Source organism: Danio rerio, chromosome 1, assembly GCF_052040795.2.
Source record: "Danio rerio strain M-AB ecotype USA chromosome 1, GRCz13ab, whole genome shotgun sequence".
NCBI classification, from domain to species: Eukaryota; Metazoa; Chordata; class Actinopteri; order Cypriniformes; family Danionidae; genus Danio; species Danio rerio.
Genome location: NC_141021.1, coordinates 33,800,743 through 33,818,818, shown reverse-complemented (window position 1 = coordinate 33,818,818; position 18,076 = coordinate 33,800,743). Strand labels below are relative to the sequence as shown.

The following is an 18,076-nucleotide window of genomic DNA, read 5'->3' as shown; positions in this document are numbered from 1 at the left end:
ATTTGGGTTCGAAATGTCCTTTTTTAGTATGGAGGAATATCTTTATCTGTAAGCAGAAGGCTGACAAAAGATGGGTTTTTTCTCTCTTTTATCTTATCGGCCATGTTCTTTTGAAGTCAGGCAGAGAGGGAGTTAGGACAGCCTGTGAAGTGTCCCGGAGTAATTAAATTGTCAGCCAGGGATATTCAGAGCAGACTCCCTGGCAACGGGTGATCGAAATTGTCCTGTAGACTGAACCCAGACCCTTTTCATGAAATACATTCCTTGGGTTGTCTTGAGAATATCGATACCAATTATGCCTTAATTAACTGAACTTCCGAAATCTAGTCTTAAGTAACATTGAAATTTTAGGTCTGTCATTGTCTCCTCACACTGACCACAACATAAAACTTTAGTGACAGCGCCACCTATGGGTCAAGAGTTATAAGACATTCATGAGCCATTATTAATGAAACTTCTAAATTTGTTAATAATTTTTGCCTGCATATGTTTATTTTGATGACATTGGTCTTAAATTATTCCTTGAGTCATGCCAACAACAAAGATATGTCTGCCATAATCTGCCAAAATTTTACTCCACCATCTTGATTTTGTTCAAAACAATTCTTTCTTTACTTCTCCTAGACCGTTGGTCCAATCTTCACCATATTTTACTCTAATCATCTTCAGACCACTTGGACCAAAAGTTATGGAATTCATGTCGATTGACAAAACTGTTGTCATTTAGCATATGCCCAAACTTGATGTAATGCTGCCAGATGACATTACAGGCTGAATCACTGCAATGGGTTGAAGTATTGAAAACAAATAGGCTATAAAGTGTGTGATCTAGACTTGACATTGACCAAACTACATCACTTTGAACCACCTTCTGGGTAAAACTGACTAATAATTACAGTACATTCAATCAATAGAAATCATATAAAATTTATCAAATGACTTTTGAATAGTTTTGTCTATTGTCATGAGACTGGTCTTGTAGATTCCTTGGATCATACAGAGAACAATTTATTGACTTCCTGTCCCTTATCTTGAATTAGTTTAAAAGTCTGTTGTTTTGAACTTTCTATAGATTGTTAGCCCAATTTCCACCAAATTTGGCTCAGACCATGCTGCCAAAAAGTTACAGAATTTTCCAGTTGCTGTGTAGCTTGTTGCCATGCTTGCTTATAATGTGGCCACTGGACTGCTTGGCCCCTGATAATTGCTGCTTGCAGCTATATTTATATAATTTTTAATAACAATTTACTAATTTAGGTGGAATGTGCACAGGCACTGGATTTGTCAAATATCTGACCTAAACACAAGAACCTATGTTTATTGAATGAAAATGATGGTATTTACCTCTTTAGTAATTTATAAGTAGACGTCACAGTTTAATGTATTTTATTGTTGCTTATGATCAGATATACATTAGATAACAGAGAATCATATTCTCTTTAAAGTACATGAGTGCAAGTGCAAACAAGATAGCTCATGCTTGATTAGTGCGCTGTCCGGGTAGACGGTAAAGTGCGCTAGCAACTTTAGCTTCATGCTAACAGGAAAAAGACAATGAGTAAAACTCTAAAGCTATATTACGAGACATCAAATCAGAACAAACTAACATAAAATCTCAAACCTACTAGACTGGAAGCTGGAACAGTTCGCTACTATTGCTAGCAAGATCACACAAGCAATTTTAGTAGTAGGGTTTAGCGATTGCATACAAGCTGGGAATACAGATAAACAATGCTAATTCCACACTCCCACAAGAGGCAGATCTGCTTAAAGTGCTTATAACAGTTTAACAACAGAACAAATAGCACAACGAAGACTTACAATTCAAAGAGAACATACGATTAAACAATATTTTCACTAACAAAATCATTGTCAAGCAGGTGCAAATTAGATTTTTCCTTCTTCTGCTTTTGCGATGCATTGTGATAATTAACCGAGCTTTATTTATGGAGTTGAAAAGAGGAGGGATGGTGTGGCTGACCCAAGTGTTTGCAGCCCAGCACAACATTCATTTGTTCTTCTGGGCCTTTTGGGCAGATTTAGTGACTTTGCCAGACGTCGAGGTCTTCTTCTCAACCCCCTTAATGACACCCACTGCGACGGTTTGGCGCATGTCACGCACTGCAAAACGACCTGGGAAATTAAGAACATCAGAAAAAAACAGCTTAGTTGTCCTTGTTTATAACACGTTACTTAAAGGGCTGTTCATAAGACACGTCATTAATGTGAATGAGATTTTATGCATGCTTATGACAACTCTTATTAAATGTCATTTGCTCAGGTATGTCATTTTAAATACAAAGATGACCGTTTGTTATTGTTTGTCCATGACAACCTGGCATAAACAAATACATCACATACGCTGTTCATCTTTGTCATGACAACTTGACATTACCAAGACAACATAACTTGTCATAAATCTGCCATAAACATGATTGTCATGAGGCATTATAATTGTGACATGAATACTTTCTGATCACGCTTTCAGTGGAACAAACTGTATTTGTCATTAAAATATCTCCTTTAAAATGTCATTACTTTGTCAAATAATTTTTAAGAGCGTTATTAAAATTTACTGACATTTTAATGTCACATTTAGCTTTAGGCCAAAAAAAAAAAATAATGGTGGTGTTATAAAATTCATAAAATATTAAAAATGGCTTTATAACAAATCATGTTTATGACAGATTTATGACAAGTTTTGTTGTCTTGGTAATGTCAAGTTGTCATAACAAAGACAAAAATGGTTGTGACGTATTTATTTCATGTTGTCATAACAAACAATGCCATCTTTGCATTTAAAATGTCATAACAACTGTAGTTATGTTTCATTTTCTCAGTTATAAGTATGAATACAATCTAGTCCACATTCATGACATGTGTGATGTCATGATTACAAAGGTTTAATGACTTATAAACACCCCTTCTAGTGTTATCACTTTGGTAGAAAGTCAAATTGCATGCTGCCATAATAATGTTTTTCCCTCATTAATGCATTCCATAACACTGTAACACCATAAATTAATGAAAAATACTTTAAAAATAGCATTTTGTGTACTCTTAGTTAATGTTAAAAATCATATGCTGTATTTCTTAGTATTGTTAATAATATAGACCTGAACAAACATGCCACATAAAAAATACTATAGTAATTTCTAATAAATACAACGTACTATGTGTTTGAATCATAATAAAGTACTTGAACATTGTTGTGGTTATTCTATAGTTGTGATGATTACAACTATAGTAAAAAAAAAAAAAAAAAAAAAACAATACTGTAAATGTTACTATAGAATATATTATACTACAATACCCCACAGTTTAATATACAACTATATTATATAGTTTATATATGTTCATTGCACTTCACCTTTTCCACATTTTTTTTTGTTACAGCCTTATTCCAAAACAAATTAAATTAATTGATTTCCTCAAACTTTTACACACAATACCCCATAATGACAATGTGAAAAAAATATATATTTTTTTTTAATTGTTGCAAATGTATTTAAGAAAAAACTCCTGAAAAATCACATGTACATGTGTATTCACATTCTTTGCCGTGAAGCTCTAAATTGAGCTCAGGTACATTCTGTTTCCACTGTTCATTCTTGAGATGTTTCAGCAGCTTAATTAGAGTTCACCTGTGGTAAATTCAGTTGATTGGACATGATTTAAAAAGGCATACACCTGTCTATATAAGGTCACAGGGTTGACAGTGCGTGTCAAAGCCCAAATCAAGCATGAAGACAAAGGAATTGTCAGTAGACCTCCGAGACAGGATTTTCTTGAGACACAAGGCTGGGGAAGGTTACAGAAAAAATTCTGCTGCTCTAAAAGTTCTATTGAGCACAGTGGCCTCCATCATCCGTAAGTTAGAGATGTTTGAAACCTGCAGGACACTTTCTAGAGCTGGTTGGCCATCTAAGCTGAGTGATTGTGGGAGCCACAGCCAGGGAAGTGATCAATAACCTGATAGTCACTCTGTCTGAGCTCCAGCTTTCTTCTGTGGAGAGAAGAGAACCTTACAGAAGGATAACCATCTGTGCAACAATCCACCAATTAGGCCTATATAGTAGAGTGGCCAGACAAAAGCAACTTTTTAATATTGGAATTTGTCAAAAGGCATCTGAAAAACTGAAGACGATAAGAAACAAAATTCTTTGGTCTGATGAGACTAAAATTTAAATCTTTGGAGTGAATGCCAGGCGTTACGTTTGGAGAAAACCAGGCACCGCTCATCACTAGGCTAATACCATCCCTGCAGTGAAGCATGGTGGTGGCAGCATCATGCTGTGGGGATGTTTTTCAGTAGCAGAAACTGGAAGACTAGTCAGGATAGAGGGAAAGATGAATGCAGCAATGTACAGAGACATCCTGAATTAAAACCTGCTTCAGAGAGCTCTTGACCTCAGCCAGGGACAATGGTTCATTTTCCAGCAGGACAGTGACCCACAGCACGCCACCAAAATATCAATGGAGTGGCTTCACAACAACTCGGTGAATGTCCTTGAGTGGCACAGCCAGAGCCCAGACCTAAATCCTATTGAACATCTCTGGAGAGATCTGAAAATGGCTGTTTCCCATCCAACCTGAGGTACTGCAAAGAGGAATGGGCAAATACTCCCAAAGACAGGTGTGTCAAGCTTGTGGCATTATATTTGAAAAGACTTAAGGCTGTAATTGCTGCCAAAGGTGCATCAACAAAGTATTGAGCAAAGGCTGTGAATACTTATGTACATGTGATTTTTCAGGTTTTTTATTTTGAATAAATTTGCAACAATTTCAAAAAATCTTTTTTCACATTGTCATTATGGAGTATTGTGTGTAGAATTTTGAGGAAATAAATTAATTTAATCCATTTTGGAATAAAGCTGTAACATAAAAAAATGTGGAAAAAGTGAAGCACTATGAATACTTTCTGGATGCACTGTATATCCTGTATACAATAAAGACTATACAGTGCTATCTTACAAAATAGTATATAACTTGCGGCGCATTTGTGTTCTCTCAGCCATCATACTATCACCACAGCATAAAATGTCCTAAATCATGCGTCAGTTGTTTGCAAAATGTCACAACATGCGCTTTTCTAAAGTAAAGTAATTAATAATAAACACACAAAAGAAATCTATAGCTTTGACTATAGATGAAGATGACGCTCACCAAGAGGAGGATATTCAGAGAAACTCTCCACACACATGGGTTTGCCTGGTATCATGTCTACAATAGCAGCATCCCCAGACTTCAGGGACTTGGGATTGTCTTCCAGCTTCTTCCCAGAGCGACGGTCAATCTTCTCCTTCAACTCAGCAAACTTACAGGCAATGTGAGCTGTGTGGCAGTCCAGCACAGGGGCATAACCAGCACTGATCTGACCAGGATGGTTCAGAATAATCACCTGACCAGCGCAGAGAGGAGATATTTAAAAACACCAGCATCTGTTAGACCATTACATGCATATACATTCATCTGATGTAAATATTAGATCCTGATAAGTGTATTTTGACAATGTATTTTTCCTTTTCAGTGTGCTACTTTTCTATTGTTTTTCTAATGTAAATACATGCTTGATGGACATTTGTTACCACTATGCTTATGTCTTTTGAAGTCCCCACACACATAATCGCCACTTAGCTTTTACAGTGAAGTTGCACATCACTGTCAGTTGCAAAGCAGTAGACCAATCAGAAGCACTCGGATGTAAGACAATCAATGCAAGTGTTTGTTTACATTGATTCAGTGTCTGTGTCCAAATACCCTTGTGCTTTATGGCCCATTATTTTCAGTTCACTTCAGTTGACTTTATTGGTACCCATAAGTAGATTCGTTTAACAGCAAAGTTTGGCATTTGATACAAACAACTGAATCATACAAAGCTATTCCTGTAATGTTTTGTCCTAGTAAAACGCATCTGTAACCTTCGATCCGAAGGGAGTAGGTTAAACTCCACAGACAAAGGATGAGATCTACAGCTACTGATGTTCTGGGGTGCATTTCCCAAAACCATCGTCAGCCAACTAAGGTCGCAAGTTTCGTCTTTACAAGCATAGTTTGTTGATTTGGCATTTACCAAATCCGGCGCTCCAACTAACATTCGCAAACTGCATCGCAAACTTGAGCACTCGCAACTACAGCTCTGGAGCTGTCATTATAAGCATAGTTCCTGGCTGTGTTTTATTGCCAGTTATCCCCCCTATGCCCTATTAATTTAGAACATTCTAACATGAAAAGTTGGAATTATTAAAAATAAAAAAAAACATTAAGGTCAGCTCCCTTAGGTGTAATTTGCTTTCAAACTATTTTTACAGTTCAGTTTAAGCAATCTTCATGTTTACAATTGTGTTCCCTTCGCAGTGCACTTTAAAAAACATGGATGCAACTTTGAACAAAGGTGACTTATTATTTAAAAGCGGAATTTATGTTACCAAAGCTTGTGAAAACAAAAAAGCATCCGTTAATTCTTTTAATTTATAGTGGGTTATTTATTAAGTATCTGTACTGTATATGACATGGGCCTGCTGGTTAGAACTTTCTGCTGTGGTTTACAAGTGTGAAATTGTAAAAGTAGACTTTTATAAAAAAAATAAATAAACAATACCCTACTTAATAATAATAATAATAATAATAGTAGTAACAATAATAATAACCATCATCATCATCATCATCATCATCGTTAATATTATTAATATTATTATTAAATTATGATTTTTTTATTTCTAATACATAATAACAAAAAAATAACAATTATCATCATCATCATCATCATCATCATCATCCTCAAGATCATCATTAGTATTATTAATATTATTATTAAATTAGGATTTTTTCATTTCCTAATATAATAAATAATACATTTAATTTTATAATAAATAGCCTCATTATTTATTTATTCATATGATTTATATATGATATTAGAATACGTGTTAGCTTTTGTAAGTGATTTGTTATAGAATAGGATATGTCATATTCTCAATAATATTTGTAAAGGAAATTCTATATGTAATAAATAATTTGGTTAATATGAAAAGCGAGTACATGTTTTTAGCAAACCTAATATTGGATTTTATTTTAAATGCGTGTTTGTGTAAAACAATATAATTATAATTATATTATAATTATAACTAAGATGGTTCAAGCGATGGATCTGTGACAGAGAAACTATGCGTTTTGGCAAACACTCGTCACTACATCGTTCTTTTCCTAAACGATGCATACGTACCATGATAGTTCAACCTAATGACCTGGAAGTGACTTCCAAGCAATGCCCCCAAAGCAAGGGATAGAATAGACTCAATTAAAGCAGATTTTTTCAAACTATTCCAAAGCATTGTGTCTCACATTTTTAGAAACAAAGAAGCCTTTGGTGTAAGTTAGGGGCCAATCTGAGAATGTGAGGCGGACCACGCTGCCTTTTTTTTGACAAGAAGAAAGTGCAAAGTGTGTTAAAGTGCGGTGTGCTTTTTTGTGGTTGGGCAACGACTGAGTCGGCTGTGTATTGTGTGTGAGAACGTTGCTGTTGATATCGATGTGTAATATTTATTATTGTGACATTCACAATTTGTGAGATCAATCAGCTTCGGATAACACAAAACATCGACCACTAGTCTCTCCTCCACCTTTAAAAGTCTCTGTAGTCATCTTGACAACACAAACACTGCCGTTACCTCAATCGAAACCCTGCCTCTGCTTTCATTTGATTTGAGAATGAAAAGGATGAAACTGACATAGCTCACTTTTTACACTCAGAGTTGACTTTTTTCAGCTGCAGGCACACAGTGCAAGACAGCAAAAATTCTAGATGCAGCAGGCGGTTAAAATGCAAGGCAGCCGATAGTATCCATTCAAGAAAACAGAGGAAATTGTGTTTAGGTCCACAATGTCTGATGTAATATAATATAAAAAATAATATAACGTCTGACAGGTGGACAAATATAAGTATTTGGGTGTAGTAACAGACAAGTTTTCATAGAAAGATTATATTGATAGTGTGTAACAAGATTTTTGCAATGTCTTAGATCCTGCATCAAAAAAGATTCTTGAACTTTTTTTTATGTCTGTACTTATGAGTGTTCTGCAGTATTGTAAATCTGTATGGTAGATGAGTCTGTCTGTGAGTCTAAAAACAAAGTTGATGAACCAGATTAAAATCTGTTCGAAGCGAAGAAAAATTGAGAAATTATATGACCGTTCATATTACAAGAACCTCACAATGCAAGGAACATCATTTCGAACCCTAGTCATGTGTAGAATTATGAATTTATACAATTAAAGTACCAAGTTTTAATGAAGTGAAATTTAAAAAGTAATTTGTACATCAGTCATGCAAAATATTTTTTTTTTTTTTTTGTGTGTGTGTGTGTGTCTGACAATAAAGTTTTTTCGTATGGTATTGTATCCAAAAAAGGCACCTGTCAATACATAAACTGCATTTGGTGTGATCAAGGCCTACATGGTTACCTGAGCAGTGAAACTCGCTGCCTCTTGTGGAGGATCGTTCTTGCTGTCACCAGCAACATTTCCACGTCTAATATCTTTGACTGAGACATTCTTCACATTAAATCCCACATTGTCGCCGGGAAGAGCTTCAGAAAGAGCCTCATGGTGCATCTCAACAGATTTCACCTCAGTGGTTACATTCACAGGGGCAAATGTCACAACCAGGCCAGGTTTCAGAATTCCTGTCTCAACACGCCCCACAGGCACTGTACCAATTCCTAAACAGTGACAGAAAAGACAAAGTTCAAATAGGAATTGTCTGAGTTTATCTGCAATGTCAGTTATTTTCATTCATTCATTTTCTTTTCAGCTTAGTCCCTTTATTAATCAAGGGTCACCAGAGTGGAATGAACCACCAACTTATACAGCATGTGTTTTACACAGCAGATGCCCTTCCAGTCGCAAACCAACAACTAGAAAGCCAGTTATTTTATCTCCTAAAATATTTTGAGATCAGCATACATAAAGGTGGAGTATATTAAGTTATCTAATTAATGCATAGACAACTTAAAATGAATGAATAATATGGTCACACATCTAAACAAAGTATTAATAGCCATCTTACTGTACCTCCAATCTTGTAGACGTCCTGCAATGGGAGTCGGAGGGGTTTGTCAGTGGGGCGGGTTGGAGGCTGAATGGCATCTAGAGCCTCCAACAGAGTCGTCCCAGAGGAACTTCCATCCTTTCGGGTGATCTTCCAGCCCTTGAACCATGTCATCTAGAGACATATTATAATAGCAGGTTAAAGTAAGAGATTGGAAGGTTTTGAACATCAAGAACATATTAGGACTCACATGTTCAACCTTTTAAAAAGTTTGGGGTCAGTAAATTTCTTTTTCAAAGATATTCTTTTATTAAAAGACATTATTTCTTTTATTTAGCAAAGATACATTTAGTTGATCAAAAAGTCATAGTAAAGACATTTTTAATGGTTAAATGGAAATCTTTTCCTTGAAACTCTTTTGAATGTTCTATTCACATTTAGCTCCACTACGGATTTCAAAAGATTACAGTTTATAAACAATAATCTGAATACAAAAATATAGCACAATTTTAACCAATGTTTACCAGATTGTTGTAGAATATAAAATATTTCTGATAAAACAGAAATGGGATGCAATGTCAAAGATTGGATTAATGCTATAGCTGCCAAACATTCAGTTTATTAATAGTAATAATACAACATATTTTAAATATATAAAACAATAATGGAAATCAATACGTATAAAGAATACATTATTAACTTTTATTTAATTGTAATATATTACAATTTTACTGTATAATTGATAAATACAGGTCACACATTTTTGTGGTCACAAAAGTCTTCTTTTGTAAAAGATTTATAAAATCACAAATTATTCAGTGCTAGGGTATTTACAAAATGTATAGCAAACACTGACTGACATAATGTTTTCCCTCTTTAAACAGTATGCATCTAATAAATCAGAGTTTGGTTTGTAAAGAGCCAAAATGTCTATAAAGTGATATCTAAAAATACTGAATCTGTTGATAACATAGCTAATAAAACACTAACGTTTGGGCTGGCCTCCAGCATGTTATCCCCATTCCATCCAGAGATGGGAACAAATGCCACAGTATCAGGGTTGTAGCCAATTTTCTTGATATACGTGCTGACTTCCTTCACAATCTCCTCATAGCGCTTCTGGCTGTAATTGGGTTCTGTAGAGTCCATCTTGTTAACGCCCACGATCAATTGTTTAACACCGAGAGTGTACGCCAGCAAGGCATGTTCACGTGTTTGCCCGTTCTTTGAGATACCAGCCTCAAATTCACCAACACCAGCCGCTACAATCAACACAGCACAGTCTGCCTGTATCAACAAGAGGAATGAAATGTATAAGATTATTAAAATAGTGTAAGGGGAAAGACATTGGTTTGTGGTAGTATAAAAACCTGTGAGGTGCCAGTGATCATGTTCTTAATGAAGTCTCTGTGTCCTGGTGCATCAATGATGGTGACGTAGTATTTGCTTGTCTCAAACTTCCACAGGGAGATATCGATGGTGATGCCTCGCTCTCTCTCAGCTTTCAGTTTGTCAAGGACCCAAGCATACTTAAAGGAGCCTTTTCCCATCTATCAAATGAGAAGAAAATATATTTGTTAAAGAAAAAACTCTATAAACACATTTCTTAAAAGGCTGACCTGTCACACTTTATATTGCATTTTGCAGAAGTAATTTTCAGTTTACTAATTTAATTAGCGAAAGAGCATTCTAGCATTATTAAATAGTATCCGCCAAATGTGAAATATTTGAGATTTATTTGCTGCAAAACGTAAACAACAATAGCCAACAGCAAGCATAGAGCTCTCACATGGTCACCTACTGAAGCAAAGCAGGGCTGGGCCCGATCAGTACCTGAATGGGAAGCTAGATTGCTGCCAGAAATTATGTTAGTAAAACTAGCAGAGGGTGTTTAACCTGTGGTCTGTCTGGTTCCTAACGTCCCAGTATATTGATGGAAACTCTATACTGCGCAGTGAACAAAATTTTTTAGATGAGATGTTTAACCGAGGTCCTGAAAATCAATAAAAAAAGAGTAGTGGTTTAACGACGACATCCTGGACAAATTTGGCTACTGGCCTCTGTCCTTCATAACCTCCTAACCATGCCCGTACTATAATCGCCTCATCACTCTGTTTCCTCACCACCAATCAGCTGGTGTGTGGTGTGCAGTCAGGCGCAATATGGCTGCCGTCATGTCATTCTGGTGGATGCTGCCGCAGTGCTACCACACTGGTGGTAGATGAGGAGATTTCTCCAAAAAATGTGTAAAGCGCTTTGAGTGTCCAGAAATATATATACATATTTTTTTACATATATATATATATATATATATATATATATATATATATATATATATATATATATATATATATATATATATATATATATAAATGTAAACATTTTTGAAAACATTTTTTTTGAAACATTCTTGCAGTGTTGATAGGAAAACGTTCTTAGAACATTAATATATTGGGCATGGAATGCTCTAATGATGTTTTAAAAACCTTCAGAGAACATTAATATGCGATAAGAGCAGTGTTGAGGGTAACGCATTACAAGTAATGGAAAGTTACATAATAATATTACTTTTCTGAGTAACAAGTAAAGTAAGGCATTACTTAAAAAAAGTAATAATATTTGAGTTACTTTTTTAAAAATGTAATTAAATTTACTTCGTTTATTTAATTAGCTTGTAAAAATTAATTGTGAAAGTAGTCACAATGAATCACACAGTTAATGAAAGAATGTGTTCATTATTTTGAAAGCATTGTAGAAAAAGGAAAAGGGGATTGTCTCAAAGGACAGTGATTTTGCTTGAGAGAAATAGTACAAAAGTAGCGAACACATTGCTTTAAACTTTCAGTCACAGATTGTATGTTTGGCATGTATAGCCGTGGCGTCATGATAACATCCTAAATATTATATTGTTTTTTTTTAAAAGGTAAATATAGGTGTATACTGTAGGTTACACCTTGCGTTGTTAATTGCAGACCACAAACCAGTTCTAAAAAAAAGAAGCCTCAGCCAGGTAATAAAAACTAATGCAAAAGTATAACTCAACAGTATCAAAAAGCATACTTCACCATAAAAAGTAACTAGTAACTAGTTACTTTTTTTTGGGAGAAACTCCATATTGTAATGCAATACTTTCAAAAGTAACTTTCCCCAGCACTGGATGAGATTAAAACATTATAAAAAATGTTTTAAATAACATTATCATAAAACAAAAACATGTGTATAGTCTAAAAAACAGGATGCTTTGTATATTCTAAACACATTTACAAAAATCCAGTTATGTAACTAAATGGGAACATTACGTCAACATTTTCAGAACTAAATGGTTAGCTGGGGTACTATTTGCATACAGCAGCAGTGGTGTACACTGTAAAAAGATAAAATGTTGACTCAATTTAAAATTGTAAGGCAACTTGCTGCACAACATTTTTTTTAGTTGACTTAACTTTTAACCCAAATACTGCAGTTGAAATGGTTCTACTCAAAAAAACTGTGCAGCAAGTTGTCTTACAGTTTAAGTTGAGTCAATGTTATATATATACAGATGTGTTGAAGTCAGTTTTTGTTATTTAAATATTTAACAGAGCAAAGAAATGTTCACAGTAAATCTGATAATATTTTTTCTTCTAGAGAAATTCTTTTTTTTCGTCTAGAATAAAAGCAGTTTTTATTTTTTATTTTACAATTTTAAGGTCAAAACTATAAGCCCCTTTAAGCTCTTTTTTCTGACTGTTTTCAGAACAAGCCACTGTTATACAATAACTTGGCTAATTACCCTAACCTGCCTAGTTATCTAATTAACCTTGTTAAGCCTTTAAATGTCACTTTAAGCTGTATAAGTGTCTTGAAAAAGATCTAGTAAAATATTATGTGCTGTCATCATGGCAAAGATAAATAAATCAGTTATTAGAAATGAGTTATTAAAATTTTATGTTTAGCAATGAATTGAAAAAATCTCTCCGTTAATAATTTAGGGGGTCTAATAATTCTGACTTCAACTATGTAAATATACATAAATATACATATAAGTATATTTTTTCCCAATTTCTATTTAATGAACGAACAGAACATTTAACTTTTTTCAACACATTTCTAAACATAATAGTTTTAATATATCATTTCTAATAACTGAATTATTTTTTTGCCATGATGGCAGTAAATAATACATCACTAGATATTTTTAAAGAGACTAGTATTCAGCTTAAATTGTATTTTAAAGGCCTAACTAGCCTAATTGGGTTAAATAGGCAAGTAAGGGGTAATTAGACAAGTCATTGTATAACAATGGTTTGTTCTGTAGACAGTCAAAAAATAAAACTTATTTTATTATAGCTGAAATCAAACACATAAGACTTTCTCCAGAAGAAACATTATTATAGGAAATACTGTGAAAAATTCTTTGCTCTGTTATAAAATATTTTGGAATTATTTGAAAAAAAAAAAAGAAAAATGACTGGAGGGATAATCACTTTGACTGCAACTGTATATAAACTTGTATACCCAACTTGATTTCAATAGACATTTATTTTGGGAAAATCTATACCTGTAAATTATTAAATTATTTTTATAAAATTACCTACAATGGGAAATGCTTACATCTACTGTATGACTCACCCTGATATTCAGTACTTCAGCACTCTTTTTTTTAAATATTGTGGAAGTAAGTCATATTTCACACACTGAGTCTGTTTAAATAATTGTATTAATAACACTACATCAATCAGCTATACCTCTGCAGCTTCCTTCTCAAACTTTTCAATGGTCCTCTTGTCGATGCCTCCACACTTGTAAATGAGGTGGCCAGTGGTGGTGGACTTTCCTGAATCCACATGGCCAATGACCACAATGTTGATATGGAGCTTCTCCTTGCCCATCGCTGCGCTCTCATTGAGTTACAGCCAGCCTGCAAAAGGAAAAAGGAGACTAAATAATTCATCATCCAAATAAGTTATTTATGGTCTAATTGCGGTCAGATGTACTGCGACCACCAGTTAAAGAAATAGATCATCACTCCATTTGTTACAAGCCTTTATGAGTTTCTTTCTTCTATTGAACACAAAAAAGAGAATGTTCTAAGAACAGAATATCAGATTATACCAATTAAAATCTCTAAAAATCCGCAGAGAACACAAACTCCAGCCACTTATCTACAATTCTCACTATTTACAAACCATTACCTATGACTTTTAGCACAATAAGCTTACTTATTAATAGTAACTAAGGTTAGGTTTGGTAGGTTTTGGTGATTAGGGATGGAGAATATGACAATGCAGAAAATCTACTTTGTAAGAACAAATAAACACGTATATCAATAATATGCAGGAAATAAGCCTCTATTTAATACTTTAATCTAATATAACTGGAACTGATAAACTACAGTGTTACCCAAACCCCATTGAGTTAGGATTATTCCTTTAATTGCTTTTACTTGTTATTTTCTCAACTTTGTTTACGTCATATTAATATGTAACATGTTTAAGTAATATTAATATAAGTCATATGTCAACTTACATGATGCTCACTCATAACATTAGACAGTAAATCTGTTACATTATGCTGTTGTAGATGTAGTTTATGACGGTGGTTATATAATTGACTCTTTTGTCATTGAAAGGAATCTAGTAAAAAGTATTAAAAATCTGTATTGTTTGGCACAAATTAACAATAAACTTGAAATTAAATTTGAAATCACACTAGGCCACTATTGAAGTGACTAATTTTATCCGGCTGATACATGAGCTAAAGTCACAGTATCCTTGAATGCTTCACGTCTTTTTTCTACTGTTGTCTGGGTTACTATGTAGCAGTAATGGCCACCAGCCGTATGCGGCAAAACTTGACTAGTCTAATATAGCCTGATCTAAATAAAACGAAAACATATTTGATTTCAGCTCTCTTTTAATTCTCATGTGTACACAATTTCAATAATAATCCCAAAGAATCCGATATGCATATTAAGATTAACAAATATGACAGGGTTATGTAATAACGGCATGCATGTACAGTATGAAAAGCCCTCCACACCATGTGTGTGGCCTGATAAAAAATGATGACTGTCTGCTTGCTAAAACGCAAGGGAATAAAATAACATTAACGTTCCATAACAGTCAATATTATTTGCATCAGCGCCCTGTTTTTGTAGCTATTACTGTATGTCCTTTCTGCAAATAAAACACAAATACCGCTCATCATGCATTCGTTAATAGCCAAATAAATCTCCCGACCGCTTATCCCCACCAGCAAGTCATTGTAAAGCGATATCGTAAATAGAAAACGAGACGTTGTGTTTTTCAGGTGTCCAACCTTGAAGAGAGCTGCCCGTAGTCCGGGGACGCAGGAGTGAGTCGCGATGTTTGTCTGTTGTATCAGATGACTCTGCTGCCTAGGTGCCGCTGATGTCGCCGTGTTATAAAAGCGTGTTTTAGATTTACCCACTAGAGGGAGATGTAAAATAACAAATGTGGGTAGGCTTTATGGGAATATAGGATGAACAAAATAGGTAACCATAACAAAAGAGCCTATTTGACTTTTTGATGCTTAATAGGTTTTGCATGAGGGGAGTTTTTTTTTCCAGATTTTCTGTTTCCTGTTATTTTATTTTATTTTATTTTATTTTATTTTGTTTTATTTTATTTTAGAAATAATGCTCATTAGTTATCTGTAAATAAGTCAGAGTTAGCCTAATTTTTAGCTGTTGCCCCCTGCAGATATTAATTGTATCACCTTACTGTAAGTTCTATTCATTATTTATTATTATGGAATGTTTAAATTTATTTTATATGAGTCAAATATTATAAAGGGGTTTTAAGGATCAAAATAATCTTTTTGAAGAGTTTAAATGCAAAAACCTCTAAGTGCTATCTGAAATGTTCTTCTTAGCATTATTCTCAGGCTCCTGTGTCTTGATTCAGTAATTTTACTTTTATTGCAAATAATATGTTATTTTCATAATTTTTAACATGAAATAACTGAATATATTCGAAGGAAATTACAGATGGAACTTAAGGTTTGATTTTTTTCTTTAAATTGATAATGCTAATTTGCATAAATTATTTTAATTATTCTTCTAGAAGTATATATATATATATATATATATATATATATATATATATATATATATATATATATATATATATATATATATATATATATATATACATATATATATTTTTTTATTTTTTTTTTTACTTTATTTTAATGATACATTATCTACATTATGTGAACCTACATTATGTGAACCTACCAAAATGAAATTGATTCAATGTACTTTATATACCAAAAAAATGTCTGTTTATGATCCACATTGCAACCCCAAAAGGAAATTTTTAATTATAAATCTTGTGGTACTTTGTTACTATCCTTCAAACTGTTTTACCCATTTATTACAATGTTTAAAAGCAATTGTCTGTAAATGACTTGGAACAGTTAAGTTGACTTCATTTTATAAATATGCATAAAATAAATTTGCTTAATTTCAAAGCAACCAGTTTACTTACTTTATAAAAAAATAAAAAGTCAAATAATTATAGTTTGCCAAGACTTTTTTGACATAATCAATTTATAATAAAATGTGTTCAGAATAATGTTATTTGATTTATACATAATTATCTGACACACTAAATGATGCTAAAAAAATATTTCACAACATTTAGATCTTCTTGATTAGAAGATACTTGAAACGTTCTAAAATAAACTTCCCTTGGATTGAATATATTTTCTATGTAGGCAAAAGCATTTTTAAAAGACAATATCAGTAAACACTATAGCCTAAATGGTTTTTACATAATTTCCCAGCAACAGTCAAAAGACTGAAGTCAACTTTATCTTGACACATTATATGGTACCGGTTGACACATAAACTACAACAGAGACTAGACATTAAACACAATCCAGATTGTATTTAAACATCACATCATATGACAAAAGCATCACTTACTATGCTGGAACTCTCCAACTGACAAGATCATCTCTCTAAGAGGGAAGAAAAACACCAACATCCATGTCACTCTCACTTTGTGTTTGGTCAAAATAAGTAAATCTTACTTCTACCAGACTGTAAAGTTTGCTTTATTAATGGGATAGTTTACCACAAAAAAATCCTCAACATTTTCTCAAACTCAAGTAGTTCTAAACTTGTATGAATTTCTTTCTTCTCTTGAACACATTCTGAAGAATATTGGATAAAAAACAACCATTGACATCGGAAGTATAGAGCAAAAAATACTATGGAGAACAATGGAAGTTTTTCTTCACGCTTATTGTTATATCTTCCTGTATGTTCATCAGAAAGAGCAAGCAAATGATGACTTTTTTTAATTTATTTTGGAGTGAGTTATACCTTAAGTGTGATTCTTATTATCGCTAGTAAAATCTCACAATTCGGTACAATCCAATGTGCCACAGTAATGACAAGTAAATGCTATTTTAATGGGTTTAATTAGAAAGCCTGAAAGCTAAGCACTTTTCTTTTTGAGTCATTTGAGGGTCTGAGCCCATCTAAGGCCTTCAAATGCCCTTGACTTCAGCTATACTTAGACTATAGATGAATTATGGCATTTGATATAATAAAAACGATCATGAACCAAAGCCTCAATGGTAACTATGTAAATATGTACACTCGTTGTTTGATGAGTGTTAGGTGCTGTTATCTTTTTTATGACCAGTTTAATCATCTTCCCAGTTGTTATTACATGAGGTGACTTGAGCCAGTAAATAATATCATTCACAAATGGAAGATCACTGTACCTGCCAGTAACTTCCAAGTGGCCAGAGATGAAAAACTGGCAAACTGTTACAGTAAGCTGTCAAAATGTGAATATGTTTTTTTTTCTCACTTGAGCTTGAAAAATAGATGAGTCACAAGCAATGAGCTCAGATAAATGTATGTATGTATGTATGTATGTATGTATGTATGTATGTATGTATGTATGTATTTATGTATGTATGTGTGTATGTATGTATGTAAGTATGTATGTATGTTTTTATGTATGTACACTCACCGGCCACTTTATTAGGTACACCTCTCCAGTTGCT

The 18,076-nt window shown here is 33.6% G+C and overlaps 1 protein-coding gene across 2 annotated transcripts; it reads right to left on the bottom strand.

The window, feature by feature from the left end:
• Positions 1-1,369: 1,369 nt before the first annotated feature.
• On the bottom strand, positions 1,370-15,453 carry eef1a1b (eukaryotic translation elongation factor 1 alpha 1b). Of its 2 annotated transcripts, none has more exons than XR_015475445.1 (8): positions 15,347-15,453; positions 13,774-13,946; positions 10,417-10,596; positions 10,037-10,333; positions 9,070-9,220; positions 8,461-8,717; positions 3,752-5,401; positions 1,370-3,287 (listed from the first exon to the last, which is right to left on the bottom strand). XR_015475445.1 is itself a non-coding variant. In NM_001017795.3 (8 exon segments), coding segments are annotated over 7 exon segments (1,389 nt in total). In that variant the 5' UTR covers positions 13,918-13,946; positions 15,347-15,449; the 3' UTR covers positions 1,370-2,008.
• Between the last annotated feature and the right edge of the window lie 2,623 nt (positions 15,454-18,076).